Raw genomic sequence first — 19,236 nt, 5'->3', positions numbered from 1 at the left:
TTTTCTCCCTCTTAACATTAATATAATGATCCTTAGCATTTAGGATTGGCCATTTAATGACCAAGATGGTGCCCCACTTCCTTAGCTTTCTCAGTGCTTACAAAATTGGAAATGATTATGCTTGGGAATCCTAGGGAGGCAAGTAACATGGATTTAAGGATTAGATACCTTGGAGCGCAGTGTGGAATAGCCCTATCCTGCGGTGTCCCTCTTCAGCTGTGGGTCTCTGCAGCGGGAGACCAAGATTCGAGGTTGGGACTGGGAGGAGATGGGGGTGTCTGTTCCCAGCTCTTGATGAAGTAGGAAGTGCAGCTCTACCTCCCCCCATCTTGGGAGGGGGCTCTCACCATCCCAGGTGGCATAGCCAGGGGTGCAGCGTCCCAGAAGGGTCCTACTTTGTGAGTCCAGGACCTGGCCTGCTGTCCCCATTCTGTGAGCCTCGAGGGGCAGTGCCCCATTGTGTGAGATTACTCTGGGCCTGTTGGAAGCACAGAGTGGAGGAGACCCGGGGTGAGGGTAGGGCTCCCACTGCTCTGGGAGTCACACACAAGATCTCAGAGCACACCAGCTGGAGACCTCATATGACTTAGTATATGAACTTGTTGCTACTAATATATGGACCAGTCGAGGTGGACTATTCTCTTTGAGCCATCACTTGTTCATATCACTGTAGGGGGGAGAAAGGTGCCGATATATGGGGTCTGCATGTCCCTCCACAGACTCGCAAATCTGTCGTGGAACCTAGCACTCAAAATTGGTGAGGTTTCTAATTTTTTTTTGTTATTTGGCTTATTTCAGTTAGGGAGAATGTTTTCAGGTGAATTTTCTTGTGCTTATAGGTCTGTTTTGAAAGAAAAGATTCTCTTGTGGGGACAGAGAAGAGCGGGCGGGGGGGGGGGTCTGTTTTCCTGATCCCATGGGTGACCCAGCCCCTGCCTTTCGGCTGCTGTGCGCACCAATGCTGTATTTAAATATGTTGGAATTTGCTGGGTTTTTAAAATTATTATTAGTCACAGAATCCCAACAGTGGAAATGAGGCTTTTAAATTAAACCAATTACATTTGAGCTGATTGCAAGGTGGTCAATAACGCCACTCACCCACGAGTAATTGAAGGGCTCTGTGTTGGCGTACTTGGCTTCTTTACAAGGGACCCAGGCTCCTGAGAGCTTCGCTAACTCAATAGCCCTCCTTACCCTGAAATGGCCCATTAAAAGATGCCTGTTGGGTGGTAACCTCCCCATACGTTTTCTCAATAAAGAGAAAAAAGATGGGAAGGGGTGGGGTGGCGGCGGCGGGGTAGGGGGAGGCTTCTCTTGCATTTAGAGCCACCGCCTCTCAAAGCCGTCTGGAGCAGACTGTTTAGTTCTGTGTCCCCGTCCCATTCAGGCCTTTGCATGCTTTGAAGCTTTCTTTAGCTTTTCCCCGCGCCTCCATGGCAGATCTCTCAATAGGCAAAAGCCCCACTCTGGGTAGCTGAAAGGCCTCTCCGCACAAGGCTCTGCATGTTAATGGCTGCGGCTGGCCCAGGATGGCGCGCTGGCGGGGACGGTGGCTGCTACGCAGGCCCCAGCAGCTGCCTCCGACTCGGGGACGGGGTCTGAGTAGGTTCCTCAAGTTGCCTCTTTGCTTTTTTGCAGATCTATACGGACTGGGCCAATCACTATTTAGCCAAATCGGGCCACAAACGTCTCATCAAGGACCTCCAGCAAGATGTGACAGACGGCGTCCTCCTGGCTCAGATTATCCAGGTTGTGGGTAAGAGTGGGTTTTATGTTGGGGATTGAGGACTCACAGTGCAGACCCGGAAGGGGATGAGCTGGACAAGGGGCACAGAACACCAAAATCTCCCAGAAGAATACAGTGTTTCTGTCGCACGTGTGAACAATTCACTTGATAAATGTGTCGTGCTTGGGGAAGCATGGGTACCAGCTTGATTTTCCTGCTATGATGACCCGCTTGATGCTCAGAGAAGGAGGGCTGGAGGGGGTCCTGGTGGTCTGAGGAGGGCTCTCTGCCCCTTTCTTGCCCCCTGTATTTCTGGTTCTTGCCGCCCCCCAACCCCTCTGATGGTACTTTTTTTGTGGATTACTTTGGAAATATTTACCAAAAACAAACAAACAAAAGGTACCACAAGACTGGTTTAGTCCTGCCAACTCTAATTGGGTCTGAGAAGGCAAAGGATCAAGCTGTGCGGAGGGTTGGTTCTGGTTTTAATACTAGGGGAAGGGAGCTGGGGCTGCGTGCCAGGAAGAGCGGGTTCATCCCGGGAAGGCAGGTGGGCACAGCTCTGCCTTGAGCCTCAAGGCTGACCGGAAGTGCCCCCCGCAGCCCTGCCTGAGAACTCGGGCTGAGGAGGCAGGAGGTCAGTTATGCCGTTAGGCTGATTGTGCTTCGGTGGCTGCCTCACGCCAAAGGAAAAGGCATAAGGACAGAAGCCCCTTGGGTGTGCATTGTTGTGGGAAAGTTGCTTATCTTTCAAGTCTGAGAAGAGTGGCTATAAAAGAATAGTCGTAGTTCCGCTCACATCTGCGGAGATTGTACCTGAAAACACAGGCAAGCTGGCCTTAGCTGGGAACTTTTGGACTGATGCTGCCACTCAGTTACAAGCACCCCTGCTATCCTAAGATTGATTTTTTTTTTTATTTTTTAGAATTTTTTATTTATTTGATAGACAGCGAGAGAAGGAACACAAGTAGGCGGAGTGGGAGAGGGAGAAGCAGGCCTCCCGCTAAGCAGGGAGCCCGATGCGGGGCTCAATCACAGGACCCTGGGATCATGACCTGAGCCAAAGGCAGTCGCCCAACCAACTGAGCCACCCAGGCGCCCCCTAAGATTGATTTCTTAAGACTGGCTTGCGCTGGTTCCCCTTCTTCCACTCCTTCTTTCTTCCTGCCGTGTGTTGGTTGTCTACCGCTGTGTAACACATTGCCATGTGTGTATTATCTCATGGTTTCTGGGTGTGGGAAGTGCAGGCCCGACTTAGCTGGTGTCTCTGCAGGGCTGCAGTCAAGATGTTGGCCCAGGCTGAGTCCTCATGTGGAGGCTTGACTGGGGAGGGGGCCAGGTTCACTTGGTGTTGGCAGATTCATTTCCTTGCAGGTAGAAGAGGTGAGTCCTGATTTCTCACTGACTGTTGGCTGGAGGGCTTCGCTCTTAGAAGCCCCTCTCCGTTCCTTGCCATGTGGGTCTCCCAGCGTGGTTGCTTGGATTGATTTCTTCAATGCCAGCAAGGGAGAAAGTTTCTAGAGCAACTTGGCTAGCAAGTTATAATCTTCTGCAATGTAACATGATTGTGGGAGTGACATCCCATCACCTTTGCCTTGTATTGTTGGTTAGAAGCAAATCCTAGGTTCTGTCACACCCCACGGGAGGGGATTGTTCAAGGGTTTGAAGTAAGCGGGAATATCATTGGGGGTGACCTAGAAGTCTGTCTGCTACGCTTCTTCCCTTTCATCCCCTTCCTCCTCCCACTTTTTTTCTCAAACTTTTCTGAGTATGGTTGACACCCAATGTTACATTAGTTTCAGGTGTACAACATAGTGACTCAACAACTCTATACATTATGCTGTGCTCACTGTAGAGGTAGCCTCCATCTGTCACCATGCAACACTCTTACAGTCCCATTGACTAAATTCCCTATGCTTGTGACTGATTCATTCTGTAACTAGAAGCCCATGTCTCCCACTCCCCTTCCCCCATTTTGCCTACTCCACCCTCTGCCCCTTCCTTCCGCCTATGTAGTCATCTTGGACTGGAACCGATTTCTCTTCCTCTTGCTCTTTGTCACTGCTGCCAATCTTACGAATTTCTCTCCATTTCCTCAACATCCTTATGAAGTAGGGGATATTGGCCCCATTTTACACCTGCAGAAACTGAGGCTCAGTGTGTCCTCAGTAGCTCAATATCACACAACTAGTCTGGAGGGGATTCTAGTTTGGGTTAGTTTGCTTCTAAAACCTCTGTTCTTTGCCCTGCTCTATTATGCCCCCTGTCAATCCAGAGACACGAAACCCAGTGCAAGGATCTGGCTCCATTCACTTCAGTTCAGTAAGCATTTGCTGAGCGCTGACTGTGTGCCAGCATTGTGCTCCAAGCTAGGAATAAAGAGACAGTTGTGCAAGGCCTGTAACCTTGGAAGAAGGAGTAGCATCTTCTTGCTGAGGTCTTCACAGAAGAGAGCACTTGCACTTGAGCTGAGTTTTGACCTCTCCATCAGCTGGGTCACATGAGGCGCCACTATGGCTGAATCTTGGGGCTGTGTAGTAGTTCTACCAGGACCTTCTCAGCTCTCAGCACTGGGAGCAAGAGAGCAAGTGGGAAAGGATGGAACCGAGAGGCCTTGCTCTCATCCCAGCTTCATTGCTCCCAACCGTGGGACCTCAGAGTCCCTTTCCTCTGCTGCCTCTGTTTCCCTGTCTTTAAAATGGGCACGCTCTGAATTTTGTGGCAGTCTTAGGAAATGCAAGGTAGGTAGCAAACATGACCTATGTTTGGGAAGTAAAGTGTTCTCGGATAACACTCGGTAGCTACTTCCTAGAAAGATATGAGTACGAGGGTGACAGGGCCTTGGTGTCCACGTTACAGTGTATCATGATAAATTCATTCTGTCATGGGCTCAGAGTAGATGAATGGTAGCATGTATATCATGAATTTACTAAGCACAGTGCTACAGAATATAAGCTAGTACAGTTTTTATCCTTGCTCAGTAGGACGCTTCCCTGAATCTGTTTGGAGGACATGAACCTCCCTAGACAGTAGCCTCTCTGGGCCTGAGCTACTGGACTGATAGCAGGGCCTCAAGTTAGTACCAGTGCCTGACTGCCCCTGAGGCTCCCAACTTGCCTTCCTTCAGCCCTCCAAGAGAAGCTTGCTCCTGCTGGGGACTCTACAAGTCAAGCCAGGTGTTAGCACCTCTATCTCTGCCCTTGACTGTGCTGGGCTCACACCCTCTGCTCTGATTGTGGAGAACAGAGACCCAGAAAATGAGGAGCTGAAAAGGTAGTGACACGCAGGAGTCCTGTGTGACTTCTTCTCTAGATTGTTTGTCAGCCGGTTCAGAGCATTTAATCTTAGCGAATCTTGTGAATACAGATCTCTTGGTGAGGGAGAGGGAGCAACGTTTCTGACCGGGCTGTCGAACTACTGACCAATTGTATGCTTTACCCTGAAGCCCATGCTTTTTCCCACATGTGTGTCCTTTAAAATAAAATGTAAAAAGGTACATTTATATGTGTACATGTATTTAACATACACATATATATGTATGTGTGTTTCTATTGGTCTATCTAAAATTTTCCCAGAATTGGAGTCCATCATGTGCTGGACAGAATTTTAGTGTTGCAGTTGTTCTTTGGCTGGTGAGCCCCCATTCATCTGGAAAAGTCCATATCTTTCCTAGCTCCCCCACACAGAGCTGGAGGGACCCTCCTCTATCATTCCACTGGCTTCTGTATTGGGCCTGGGTCTGAGTTGTCTTTCTTTCTGGCTCATATAGAGCATTTAACATGGTGGCTGGCGAGCAATGATGTTCAAGAAAACCCGAGATGATCAGGGATTAGACTTTGATTCACTGCAGCTCCTGCTTCTGCAGGCCTGGTTGGATTGTTTCCCACAGGTGGCCTGGATGTGTGCCCTTCTCTGCAGTTTCTATTTTTCTGAACATGCCTCTAAACTGGATGTCACACTCTCCTCCTTTCCAGGATTCTTGTTGCAGGTCTCAAGGTTTGGAAGGGACCTCTAAAGCCCCAACCTGATGCATGAATTTCTTTTATGAAGAACAGTCAACAGACTGTTAAATACTTCCTGTGATGGGCAGCTTATTCCTACCCGCCCTCCATGCCTACAAAGAATGACCATAATCTGAGACCACAAGAGCTTCAAAATTGAGAACAGTAGTGGATTATAATTATGGAATAAAATAGGAATCTGTGAGTCTACACTGACAGATAGATATATCTATCAGTGGAGAAGAAAGGACTCCACTGTTTTGGGAAACAAATAAAGAGTGAGTTGCAACCATGATGGTAAAGATTAGTTAAGGCAAGAAGTAATGGATGCTGACATCTGGAGGAGAAAGTTTGAGGAGCAAGCAATTTGCATGGTCTCAGAGTGTCTCTTCACTGATTGCTTATTAGTTGCAAGGGGAAATGTATCCACACAGGGGAGAATCTACTTCACGACCAGAGATCAAAATTTGATCACTGGCAAGGGGTAGATGGATATCATGTGCTTGCTGATGTGATACCCCGAGAAGAACATAGCATCACTTATGTTGAATTCCAGGCAGGGATGGAAAACCTGAAACTAATCACAAGGAATCTTAGACCAACTCAAATTGTGGAACATTCTATTTAAAAACAAAAACAAACTGGCCTGTATTGTTCAAAAATGTCAGCTCTATGAAAGACCAAGGCTGAGAAATTGTTCCAGAATGAAGGAGATTAAAGAGATGTGACAACAAATGTACTATAAGATCCTGGACTGGATCCTATGTAGGGGAATAAAATGCCATAAAGGACATTTTTTAGTATATTGCCAAAATTGGGATTATATCAATGTTAAGTTTTTTGAATTTTATAATTGTACCGTGAGATAATCTCCCTGTTCTTTGTAAATGCATATGAAGTCTAAGGGGCAGAGGAAACAATCTATGTAGTCCACACTAAAAGGATTCGGAAAAAAATCTGTATACCTGTACAGAGACAAGGGTGGAGAAAATGAGAAAGAATGGTGTGTGGGAATTCTGGTGACTTTTCTGTCCATTTGAAGTTCGTTCGGTCTTTCTTTCTTTCTTTCTTTCTTTCCTTTCTTTCCTTTCTTTCCTTTCTTTCTTTCTTTTCTTTCTTTCTTTTTCAAGGATTTTATTTATTTACTTTTAGAGAGCGTGAGCAGGGAGAGGGGCAGAGGGACAGATAGAATCTCAAGCAGACTCCGCGCTTAGCATGGAGCCTGACACGGGGCTCAATCTCACGACCCTGTGATCATGACCCGAGCCAAAATCAAGAGTCAGATGCCCAACTGACTGAGCCAGGTACCCCCCATCTGAAGTTATTTCAAAGTAGTTAGAGAAAAGAACACCCCCAAATGAAGGCCTATTGAAACTTGGAGTCAGGGAGATTGTCCCTTTGGGGAACAACGCCTGGGAGGCCTGGGAGAAGTATAGTACATAATGATTGAAGACCACTGGTGTTGTGAGACCTGACCCATGATGGGGGTAGGGGGTGGAATCAAGGAAGGGTTCCTTGAGGAATTTACCTTTAAGCCAAGATCTCAAACATAGAGTTGTCTAGGTGAAGCAGTCAGAAGGACATTCCTGACAGAGGAAATAGTGTGCAGAGAGGCTTGGAGGGTAAGAGCGAGAGGGGCAACAAGGCAAAATAAGGCAGGGCTACCAGGCCTGAGGCTACCAGGCGCAGGGCAATGAATTCTGGGCTAGTGGTTGAAGAGTTGATTTTTCACATTGGGGAGTGCCATGATCAGAAGTGTGGCTTGAAGGAAAGCCTTAAGTGTTATGCGCAGACACTGGTTCCAGAGTCTTCACCTACCCCAGAGAGATCAATTCTAGAGTCCGTGTGTCTACCCCAGGAGCTGGGCTTCTCAGATAGTGGGATGATTTGGGGCCCACACTTTTCTTCCATCGCCTTCTGCCTGTTGGGCGGAAGTGGACCTTTTGCTGCTGCCTTTCGTGACCGAGGGTCCAGTCTCCATTCAGCCTCTTATTAGTGTGATTATCTTCTTAAGTCATGAGCTGCCCAAAGCTGGCAGTTGCCTGCCAGCCCATCACGGTGCCATCGCCATGAGCTATTAGAAAGGTTTATGAGGCCAGGATAAACAGCATGAATCAAGAGGGAGAGACAGGCCTCCCTCCTTCTGCTTACATTGCTGTCACTCAGGGAGAATGCCAGAAGGGGTTGGAAGGAGAGAAGGGGTGGGAGGCAGGGAGGAAAGAATAGAGAGAAGGAGGGAAACAGGATGAAAGAAAGAGGATTGGAGAGAAGGAGGAAGCAAGGACAGAGGACAGGGTAAGAGCTTTCCCGTTAGAGGTGAAGAGAGCCGATAGCAGCGCCTTTTCCACTGCCATTGGGCTGCCTCTGAGCATAACCAGGAATTCAGCCCTCTTTCCATTGATGACCTACTACCGTTGTGTGTCTTTGGGTAAGTCCTCTGCCTTTCTGGGCAGCCAGTTTCTCTCTCTTCCCTTTGGCAGGGCTACCAGCTGCCCTATGCAGAGATGCATGGGCTGCTGAAATGCTCTCCGCCCTTTAAAAGAAGTCCTTTGGAAAGCAAGGAGCTTGGTGCCACTCTTCTTACTTAAAAAGCTTTCCAATTACTAACTTGTCACCTCGTGTGCGGGCAGGTTACTGCTGAGAATGTCTTGAACATGCTGGAATAAATAAATTAGCACGGGCACTTAGGGATGCCAGTTTTAATCATAGTTGAGGACTTTGGGGACAAATGCCTTTGCTTTTTCGGTTATCTGCTTTTGGTTTGCAGCCAAAGACCCCCTACCACAAGTTAATAAATTCAGCTCAGAAGACCAAGCTCTTCTTCCTTCTTATCAGCAGAATCAGAGCCGCTGTTACTGCTCTAAGTATTTATGACAGCCATAGAAGTTCTTGAGAATTTAAGCAAAGGAGAAGTATTTAAATTACATGAAATTGGAAACTTGGAGGCTCAAGATTTGTTTTGCATTTTTATTAAGCATTTGAGTTTGGGTTTCGGCATTTGATTTATCTCTTCCCATATATCTTTAGAGTCATCATCCATAGGCTCCACTCCATTGGTTTATTTCGAATGTTGTAAAATGGCAAGAAGCTTATGGGAGCCGTGATACTTGAATTCAGGCAGTACCTGACTGTGGTTTGGTGACTGACCATGAAAAGGAAGTAGAGAGATAAACCCTTTGGGTTTTTTGGTTGTTGTTTTGTTTTTTTTTTTATCCAGATGGTATGTAAAGAATCTTTAAAATGATTTCTTAGGATCACAGTTATCCATCCTTCACTTTAATGAGCACTAGTGACCTCATGCTGCATTGGGTATCGATTGGAATCTAATGACTTACGACTTTGGCCATCATGAGTATCCAGTTGGAGGATACCTTGAGTGGCCTGTATTCTCAAAAGCCCACATACTTATTCTCCAGTGTTGTATATCAAAACCCAAGGCCCGAGTGCAGGCCTGACATCATTTCCCTTGTTGAAGAAGTGCCATTTTTCAAGGATCTTTTTTTTTTTTTTTTCCATCTTCAGTATGTCTATATTGACAAGTGAAAGGACAACTGCCTCAAAATAGGCATAAAACCTTGGTTCTTTGAAATGTTCAGGATACTCATTCCTTAGTTCCTCTCAACAAATATTTGAGGGGCTACTGTGTTTCAGGCACTATCCTCAGCTCTGGGGTTACAGTAGGAAAGAACAAGTGATAAAGTTTGTTCTGGAGTTTACATGCTAGTGGTCTATTCTGGCTGATTATAATTCTGGTATTTTCTAGTGAACTAAAGAACAAATATCCATGGGTCATCTCATCCACGGGGATTTCTTATGTGCTTTTTAAAGGCTCTCTGGCACCTCTTTTGGGAGTAAGGGAAGCAGGTTGAAAGGCTTCCTAAAATGTCTATCCTAGTGTTCTTAAGAGTTGGATCTCTGAATATTGACATCTTCCAAGGTGGGGCATAAGGCTGAGTATCTATTACTCTGGGCAAATTCTAAGGGTGTAGATTAGACTGAATGTATACTAACTAGACTGTCTCATAGTGACTGGATTTTTAAACAGTTTCTTACCACTAGCTTGTGTCTTATTTCTCCCTTCTCTCGCAAGGTAGAAACACTAGAGAAAAAATAAGCCCAGTTGAGGTAATGGTGTGGTATAGTTAGATTCAGGTGGTGTAAAATAGAGGCTTGGGACACTTTGATTCTATTATCCTTTTCAGATGATTTTTAATATCTTTTCATGGAAGTTTTTGGCATCCTATTCATTAAAATCTGTGTAAGAGGGTTTTGGTTTTTTTTAATCGTTTTGTAAGCAGTTCTTGAGCCCTGAGGACACAAATGTGAAAACCCAAATCTGCATGTCTGCCAGGCTGTAAACAGCATAGTGGGGGAGACAAGGAAAGGAGTTATACCTTAGATAATTAATAGCAAAGTAGAGGTAGGTACATGGTGCTGAGTGAACAGAGACCTGAAGGTGCTTTTTCCATCCGGGGGTGGGGGCTGCGGGTGGAAGATCAGGGGACTGGAAAGGAAGCTTATAAAGGCTTCACAGAGGACGCAGATCCTTAGTTCTTGACCATGGACTCCTAGCTGAGTTTCTGGGCTTAACTCTGATGGAGACATCAGAAAGGAAATTAATATTTTATGTATTTTACATAGATGATATATATTACTGGGTTAATGAGAGCTGCCATTTATAGAGCACTCACTGTGTGCTAGGCACGGTGCGAAGCATTTCATTGCCATCCTATAATCTATTTCCCACAACTCTTCCTCTAAAGTAGGTAGTATTAGCTCCATCTTATAGACAAAGAAACTGGCACAGAGAGATTGAGTGATATGGCTAAGTTCACACAGCTAAGAAGCTATAGAGCTGAGATTCAAACTGCAGTATCTTTGCCTCCAAAGCCAGTGCCCTAACCTCTACATATATTGTGTTTTTGTGGTGCTGCTGTGGCAAACTCAGCCCCTCTACCCCACGTAGATAACTTGGGCTGTGTCTTGTAGGGATTCCTCCGTACTTCACTGTGAGCACCTGGGCCTTTCTTCCTTGTCACTTGTATTGATTTCCAGTTAATTCAACACAACCTCTTTCTCCCACTTCTCCAAGGAGCTAGGTGCTATTATGACCCCAAGAGTGTGTTTCAGACCTAACTTGGACTTACTGTGTGGTCTTGGATGAGCCACTTTTAAGTCTCACTCTCCCATTTTCTCTGTGTGTTACCACTTTGGGAATAGGATTATTAGTAATCCTATTGGTATTAAGCAACGTTAGCATTTCTGGCTAAAGATGAGGTGAGACCGCCAAGAGACGCATGAAATGATGCTCAACTCATCAGGGAATGCAAATCAAAACCACAGTGAGATCACCTCACACCTGTCAGAATGGCTAATATCAAAAACACCAGAAACAAGTGTTGGTGAGGATTTGGAGAAAAAGGAACACTTGTGCACTGTTGGTGGGAATGCAAATTGGTGCAGCCATTAGGGAAAACAGTATGGATGGTCCTCAAAAAGTTAAAAATAGAATTACCATATGATCTAGTAATTCCATTACTGGGTATTTACACAAAGAATACAAAAACACTAATTCAAAGGGATACATGCACCCCTCTTTATGGCGGCATTATTTATAATAGCCAAGATCTGGAAGCAGCCCAAGTCTTTATCGATACATGAATGGATAAAGAAGATGTGTATATGTGTGCGTGTGTGTGTGTGTGTGATATTATTCAAAGAATGAAGTCTTGCCATTTGCAACGACGTGGGTGGAGCTAGAGAATATAATGTCAAGCGAAATAAGTCAGAAAGACAAATATCATGTGATTTCACTTGTGGAATTTAAGAAAAAAACAAAGGGAAAAAACAAGAGACCAAAAACCAGACTCTTAACTATAGAGAACACACTGATGGTCACCAGAGGGGAGATGGGTGGGGGTAGGGAGGAAATAGGTGATGGGGATTAAGGAGGGCACTTGCTGTGATGAGCACCAGGTGATGTACGGAAGTGTTGAATCACTATATTGTACACCTGAAACTAATATAACACTACTTTACACTGGAATTAAATTTAAAAAAAAAAAAAGAAAAAGATGCGGTGAGATGCTTTCATCTATGCCTTTTGTGCCGAGTGGAGCTACAGCTGGACTGATCCACTCCGAACCGTCCCATCTTCTGTGGGGAGGTCATAGTAGCCTTTCAAAGAGCCTAAAACCTCATCACAGCCCGGTCTATTTCTCAGTCTCCACACATTTCTGTGATGCCCCATCGCTCCAAGACTGTCGTCAGTGCAGTTGTCTCTGCTTTAGATGCTGACGACCTTGCCCCAGCTGTCCCTGGAGGACGGCGGCCCGATGAGTAAGTCCTGAAGCTTGCGAGCTGCGTCTCAGCATTTCACATGGCTGCACTGATTGGACAGACCCCAGGATGGGCCTTAGCACTTGGTTGGCCTCAAGAGTCCTGAACATCACTACTCAAAGTATCTGGGGTGATTGTTTATTTTTCTGACTTGTGTTTCCTTTTGCAGCAAATGAAAAGATTGAAGACATCAATGGCTGTCCAAAGAACAGATCACAAATGGTAAGTGGTACACGGCTGGTGTGAGTATTTGTGTGAGAGAAGGAAGCCCTGTCTCTCAATGATACTGGCCATCTTGAAAACATTCCCACCATAAGCTTTCCTCTAGGGGATTATATTAATAAACTAACAGCTATTTCCAAGTAGCTGCCATCGGCTTCTCTGACATTTGTTGGCATTTACTAAAAAGTGGCCGTGATTTTTTACGTAGATGGTGTGACAGGGAACATGAAATACTGCCCTTTCTTTCAGAAACAAATTATGCAGACCTGGTGGAAACATACACTTGTTGAGAATTTGGACCATTGTGACTCATTCTGCTTTCTCAAAGACACACTACGATCTCTGTATGTGGTGCTGAGGCACGGATGAGGTCATGGTATCTTGCTCAGAAATCGGGGCATGTGGTCTGATTGCCTTTAAAGGTTAGAATGATGTGAAATCACAATGGTGACAGGAGGTGTGAAATGTATAATCATATCCAGACCATTCTTAACCTTGACAAGCGATATTCTCTCTGGTGTCATATGCTTAAGCTCTGATATTAAAGGTTTTTTTTAAAAAATGTATCTTTTAACATCTGTTCATGTTGTATGTCCTGTGCATGATCTTTGAATTAAAATTCATGATCACTGCTTAGTTCAGAAAACATTAAATTGCAATGCTCTGAGTACCTGGTTTTTCCCTTCAAAAGGCTTTCCAAACAATCTTTACACCAAGTATGTATATATCAGACTGTTAAGATGATGCTATTATCCATTTAAAATACAAATGTGGCAACTTCAGGATAACTTTTTTTTTTTTGCAGGACATTAATTTCCTTCCAGAAACTTAAGAAAAAGGCATAATCTGTTTTTTCTGACCTCCCCATACTCCCTTTGAGTTGACACATTTAATAGTGTCATTCCGAATATAACAAAGCGATTGGCATTCCTTGGTTTTCCCTTTCAGTTTTTCCAAGTGTTTGTTACCCCAGTGAGTTGGACAGATAACCTTTTCAGCCCAATTTCTTTTGCATGCATAAAGACACATTTTTTTATTCTGAAGAGGAGTATGGGTGGTGGGGAGTCCTTCTTCAGTTTACATTGTGAAACAAGTTTCTCTTTTTTTTTGGTCATTTCACTGGGGATTTTGTTTCTTTTTGTTTGATTGAGAGAGCAACCCCTCCTTCCGTAGGAAAGTCCCCATGCAGAATTTCATGGCTGCTTTGACTTCTCAAAAGCTTGGCTGCTATTTTTGCTAGCGCTACGACGGCAGCTGTCTAGAGTATTAATAATTGAGAAAATTTGGAAGATAGAAGACTTAATTTAGTGCAAGCATTTTACACAGGCAGTCATATCTTCACATGAAAGAGATGCAGTCGTTCCCTTTGAGACAGATACGGATGCATTTGTCCCAGCCCATTATAATGCATACAGAGACCTGACATTGGAAGGTAATAAACCTTTTATTCTCTTTGGCACTTTTGTATTTTCTGCGCTTTCTGTTGGCGGTGTGAAAGTCCACTTTTCAAGATTATAAAATAATAATGCCACCTCAGATTCTTCGGTGCAAATTTAGTCCTGTACGCCAAATGTTATTTATAAATGCTACCATGGCACCAATGTAATTTTGTGGTTTCTCTAACTCTTTCAGCTGTGAAAGTATTGTTTTCTTTTTTTTTTTTTCATGGCCTGTGGGGTTTTTTTTTTTAAGAATACAGGAATATAAAATCCTATAATTGTCTGTGATAATTAGTTCCAGCTTAGGGGCGGGGAGGCAGACATGGTCTGGTGGTAAACGTAGCAGAGAATAGTTCAGCGTACAGGATGTGAGGCCAGGAAAATGTGAAAACCTCCACCACAGTCATTCCATTTGGTAGGAAATAAGATGATAAAGACAACAGGGCCATTGTCGTTAGCCCTATATCACAAACTGTGACAAATCCATAAGACGGAACCTCACCAAGAGCACACAGGAAGTCCTTCTTGGACAAGCACAGGTGTTGTTCTGTCTACTAGGACCCCCGTGTGTGTGTGTGTGCGTTTACGCACCTGTATGAGCATATACAGAGCTCATGCATTTCTACTCATGGGAAGCATACTTTGGGAATACAACACAGTGGGTGAGCCACCATTTCTAGATTTCTAGAAGATTAGGCTCCCAACTAGGCTTTATTTCGGGCAGCCCATGATAAAGATTTGCTGTTGCTTGCTACAAATTGCCTATTTGGGGGAGACAGAGAGAAAGACATGTGGGGAGCACCATGTTGGCAAGAGGAAGATGACCCACAATGAGGTGAGAACGTGGGGAGTGCACCTGTTCGGAAGGTAACTGTGCCTCCCTTGAAAATAATCAACAGAGTCAATGTGCTCACTCCCTAAGAAAACACAGCCTCTTCAGGAGCCTTGAAGAATGGAACCAAAGAAAGGCAATCCTGGGGGCACCGGAGTGGCTCAGTCATTAAGCGTCTGCCTTCGGCTCAGGTCATGGTCCCAGCGTCCTGGGAAAGAGTCCCACATCGGGCTCCCTGCTCAGCGGGAAGCCTACTTCTCCCTCTCCCACTCCCCCTGCTTGTGTTCCTGCTCTTGCTATCTCTCTCTGTCAAATAAATAAATAAAATCTTAAAAAAAAAAGAAAAGCAATCCTGGTTTAGAGCAGGAGGAATGGGTGCTGTTCCAGTTTTCAAGGGGCAAGTTCAGTCCATCAGCTAATCTGTGAGTAGGGCCAAGAGCTTTGATTTTTGTGGGTAGGAGGCCCAGCCCCCACACTTCTCCCAATCCACCAGGTTGCTCAGCAGCTCAGGTCTCAAATTCCTGCACTCTGGGCTCTGCTTCAAATGTTCCTTTCCAGGAGGCTGGGGAAGTGAGAGCAGATAGCTCCGGCATTGGGACTAGAAAAATCCGAGGGGCACTGATGCACAGACGTGATGGGTGTGGCGTTGTCCCTTTGAGCCTGCCGATCGATCAGCAAACCTTTGCAGAGTGCTGACCAGTGCTGGCCACTGGGTGGGCCACGTGAATGCTCAGGTGAACAAGATGGCGTCCCTGCCCTCCAGGAGCTCCGTGATGGGTGGGCAGGAGTGCAGAGAATAGCACTGCAGCTGTGTGCACAGACATCTGTGCACATGGCACAGTGGGGGCCCATTGCCCCAGAGAACGAGGGAGGTCTAAGAGTAACTTCTAGGGAGTGAGTCTGGAAGGCAAGAGGGTTCACCACAGGGGAATGATGGGTGGAAGACGATTCACATTCCTGGAAAATGTGAAGTAAAGCTTGTCAGGGACCCTGCAAAGAAAGGTTTTGCAGCATTTGCTTATGATCCTCCCGAGGTGCCATAAGCTGTATCTGGTGAGACTCCTCTCCTGCGGTGAGGAGTGGGGCATGGAAGAGCCCAGAATACAGCAGACCCCATAGGCATGGCAGTCTTCGGGTCTAGGACAAATCTTCTGCATTCATCATCACTCCCCAGATCACTGCATTTTGGGGAGCAACCCCCCACTGGGCCCTGAAGTATTTTTAAAGGAAAATACCCATGGTCATCCAGCCCTGGAGAGGGAAGTTCAGTCGTGGGATCTGGGAACTGAAAATGCTACCTGGTGGGAAATGGTAGTTCATGGGTTTATTATTTGCTCTGACTTTTACCTGCACAGTGCCATAAGGTCTGTGAGCCCATTCATGCTTATGGGCACATCCCACCCTCTCAACGCTGCTTTGGGCCCCGTGGTGGAGAGCTGTCCCCAGGGTGAGGCAAAGCCAGAACCGTCAGCATATACTGTGACCCTCTGGGGGCCCTTGTAGTATGGGACCGTGACTGTGGGCACGAGGCAGAGAGGCATGTCAGGGACTTGCCTTTCCCTAGCCAGCTGGCCTTAGCTTGTGTTGAAGGAGTCCTTTGGGCAGTTTCAGGCTGACCTCCACACTTTTGGGGGCAATGGCCTTGGAGATGGAGCTGTAGAAATGCTCCCTTCCCCCTCTCACCCACCAGGCCATCCATTTGGCCCTTGAATAATTTTGTTTGTGTGCGTCAGAGCTGGTTAAAATGTTTTGTCTGTTTAGCATTGCCATGGCAACCCAGGGGCATCTTTTTGGCTTTCAAGTGCTGTATTCAGCAGAGTTATGCATTAGTTTGGAAGGAGAAACATTGCCTGGAGCCTGGCCCGAGGGCACTGCCTCTCCTCGGACCCCTGCGCTCCAAGACATTGCCTCACTTTGGAGCCTAGGAATGGCTGCTGCAGGGGACGGTTTTCTTTTTTTATCATTATTATTGTACAGGGCTTGGCTTTCTGTTGTTGATGAGGAGAGGTGCAAAGTTAGCAAGGCCTGCTGGCTCTTTCAGTGGAAAGCCCCAGGCCTGTTTATCCCTCTGGTCACTGATCTCAGGCCCGGGGTCATCTGGGGCCTCTGGAGCGCTCCAAGAGCTCTGCCTTCTTCCCTTGGTGCTTCCATTTTTTATTTTAAAGATTTTATTTATTTATTTTTAGAGAGAGAGTGTACAAGCAAGGGGGAGGAGCAAAAGGGGAGAGAGGAAGGGCGAAAGAATGCCAAGCTGACTCTGCACTGAGTGAGGAGCCCGATGTGGGGCTCAAGCTCACGACCCTGAGATCATGACCTGAGCTGAAACCAAGAGTCAAACCAAGAGTCAGACGCTTAACAGACTGAGCCACCCAGGCACCCCCTTCCCGTAGAGCTTCTAGACGGAGGGCCAAGTGGGCTTGAGAATCTTGCAGCCTGAGTTCAAGTTCCTTCTCTGCTATTCTGTGGTCTTGAGCTGAGTATTTAACCTTTTGAAGGCTCTATTTCCTTTTCTGGAAAGTGGGGTTGATAACACATAGCTCATAAAGTTTTGATAGTACTAATGAGGCAATGAAAGGGATAATCATGGGTAGTACTGATTAAGATGATAAAATACAGTGAGAGCCTGTCAAGTGTTTGCCTGGTGCCAGGTGCCAGGCTAAGTGCTGCCCAGTCATCCTTTCCCTCCATCCTCCCAACAGCCCTTTCAGGTAGGTGAACTCATTACCCCCATGCTCCTAGCATAGGAACAGCACCAGATACATGGCTGTTTCTATGACAATGATGATTTGTGCACACAGTTCATGTGTTGGGGACATGAAACCCTCTGGAAATCTGAGGAAAGCTAAGGCCCTCTCCTCCCCAGATCACACACACCCCAGAATTTTGCATATACCTCAGCAGATTGTGGATCCCAGAGGCCAGCCCATGTGTCCCCCAGGGCTCCACAGACCCAAAGTTCAGTGCCCCTGCTGCTTAGCGCACAGCTCTGCTCCCCCACCCTGTCCTTTCAGAGGTCCCCGTGGACATGGTAGCTCCTGAGTTCCCAAAACAATAGGAGTTTGCAAGTAGACACAGACAAGGTCCGGGCAGTGGTTTTCAAACTTACATTCCATGAGCAGAATCCCTTTTCTTTCCCCTCCCAAAAAAATTGCACATGAGGACTGAGGCTTTACAAGGTCTTTTTTTTGTCCCAGATTACTCACCTAGGAAGTGGAGTTAGAACTCGAACCCAAGTCTATCTAGTTTAAGAGCCTATGGTGTCCACCTCTATGACAGAGAAGGGGTATAATAAAAATAGTCTCCACCTCCCCATTCCCTACTCTAATTTTTCATTTGTGGATATAGCAGAATCAGCAGAAGAGAGGAGATTATTTCTGGAAAGGGCCTGAGTTGACCTGTTGATGGAACCTCAGGAGCTGAAAATGAGGAGGGACCCCTAGTGAGAGGCAGCCTCTTGAGATGGCCTTGGACAGCCCTGGCGCCAGGTACCTCCCACTGTGTTCTCCACAGAGCTTCCTGGGCCAAGGGAAGGCCACCTGCAACAGAATCAGGTTTCCAGGCCCAGTGACCTTGAGCCCTCCCAACAGCTGAGAGAAAGCAGGCCACATGCCTAGGGAGTGTCTGAGATCCTTGGGCAGCTGAGTTGCCTCTTCCCTGGGCCCCTGGGCCTATTTTTACACCACCCTAAGGGCACACACATGTTACAGAACCAAGAAGGAATGAGGAAAAGTCCACAGGCCACTTAGAATTTAAAGCAAAGTAGGAAGAGTCCAGGGCCAAGATCAGCATGCAGCATCCACCACTTACCACTCAATGGCACATCCATTGCCACTGCTTATGTTTTGGCCAGTGATCTCTTTCAACATGGAGGCAACATCCACGTCTAGCTCTCTGTCTCTTTGGTCACATCTATTTAAACCATCGTGGGCTACCCCTTTTCCTTTCCATACTCTTGAGCACGCAATAGAAGTTCCTTCACGATCCAGTTACCGTCATTTCTTGCTGCTCGGCCACTCACCCTCCATACCCCAGGCATACTGGAACTTGGGTGCCCCCAAAGAGGCTGTATACTCCTGTCTTTGTACAGCTACGCGCTGTCCAGACTGCCTGGAAAAACTGATGATTGTCCCACCTGGATAATGGGACCTTTAATCTTCAGGTCAATTGTTATCTCAAGTAACTGAGATAATTAGGTGCCTGTTGTCTTTTGTGTCTCCTGGTATTCCATGCCTGCATTTCTCCTAGCACTCCCTTGTGGTGGTTGTTGAATTGTCTTCTTGAAGGAGATGCCATGTCTTTCACCTGAGTATCCTAACTTAGGATATGCTCAGATGATTGGCATCTAGTAGGTATTTAACAAATGTTGGGTGGATGGATGGATGGATGGAAAGACCAAGAAAGGAGCTGGCCTCGACTTATCCATGTGACTGAAGGATTGTAACATACCTTGTCAGATCCTTATTTATGGCTATTGGAAGCTCTTTAGCATTATCCTAGAAGTATCTTTCCTTCTTTTAATTCCTTTTTTTCTTGGTTTATCTAGAAGACCCAAATAGGACCATGCAGTTAACTTTTGGTTTATTGAATTCTTTTATGTCACTTGAGGTAAGCATTTTTAGGCATCCTTACAACCACCAGAGATTATTAGGATTGATAATAAAAATGGTAAGTGCTTGG

General features: G+C 46.1%; 1 protein-coding gene across 3 annotated transcripts in view; it reads left to right on the top strand.

Moving 5' to 3' along the window:
* The window catches only part of NAV2 (neuron navigator 2), a 394,949-nt gene that overhangs the window by 120,529 nt on the left and 255,184 nt on the right, over positions 1 to 19,236 (top strand). For all 3 annotated transcript variants that reach the window (XM_044919653.1, XM_044919654.1, XM_044919651.1), the window contains exons 2-3: positions 1,639 to 1,756; positions 12,236 to 12,288. In XM_044919653.1, coding sequence (XP_044775588.1) covers positions 1,639 to 1,756; positions 12,236 to 12,288 — 171 coding nt within the window. The remainder of the gene's footprint in view (positions 1 to 1,638; positions 1,757 to 12,235; positions 12,289 to 19,236) is intronic.

Source organism: Neomonachus schauinslandi, chromosome 11, assembly GCF_002201575.2.
Source record: "Neomonachus schauinslandi chromosome 11, ASM220157v2, whole genome shotgun sequence".
Taxonomy (NCBI): domain Eukaryota; kingdom Metazoa; phylum Chordata; class Mammalia; order Carnivora; family Phocidae; genus Neomonachus; species Neomonachus schauinslandi.
This window is presented reverse-complemented; position numbering and strand designations above follow the sequence as displayed.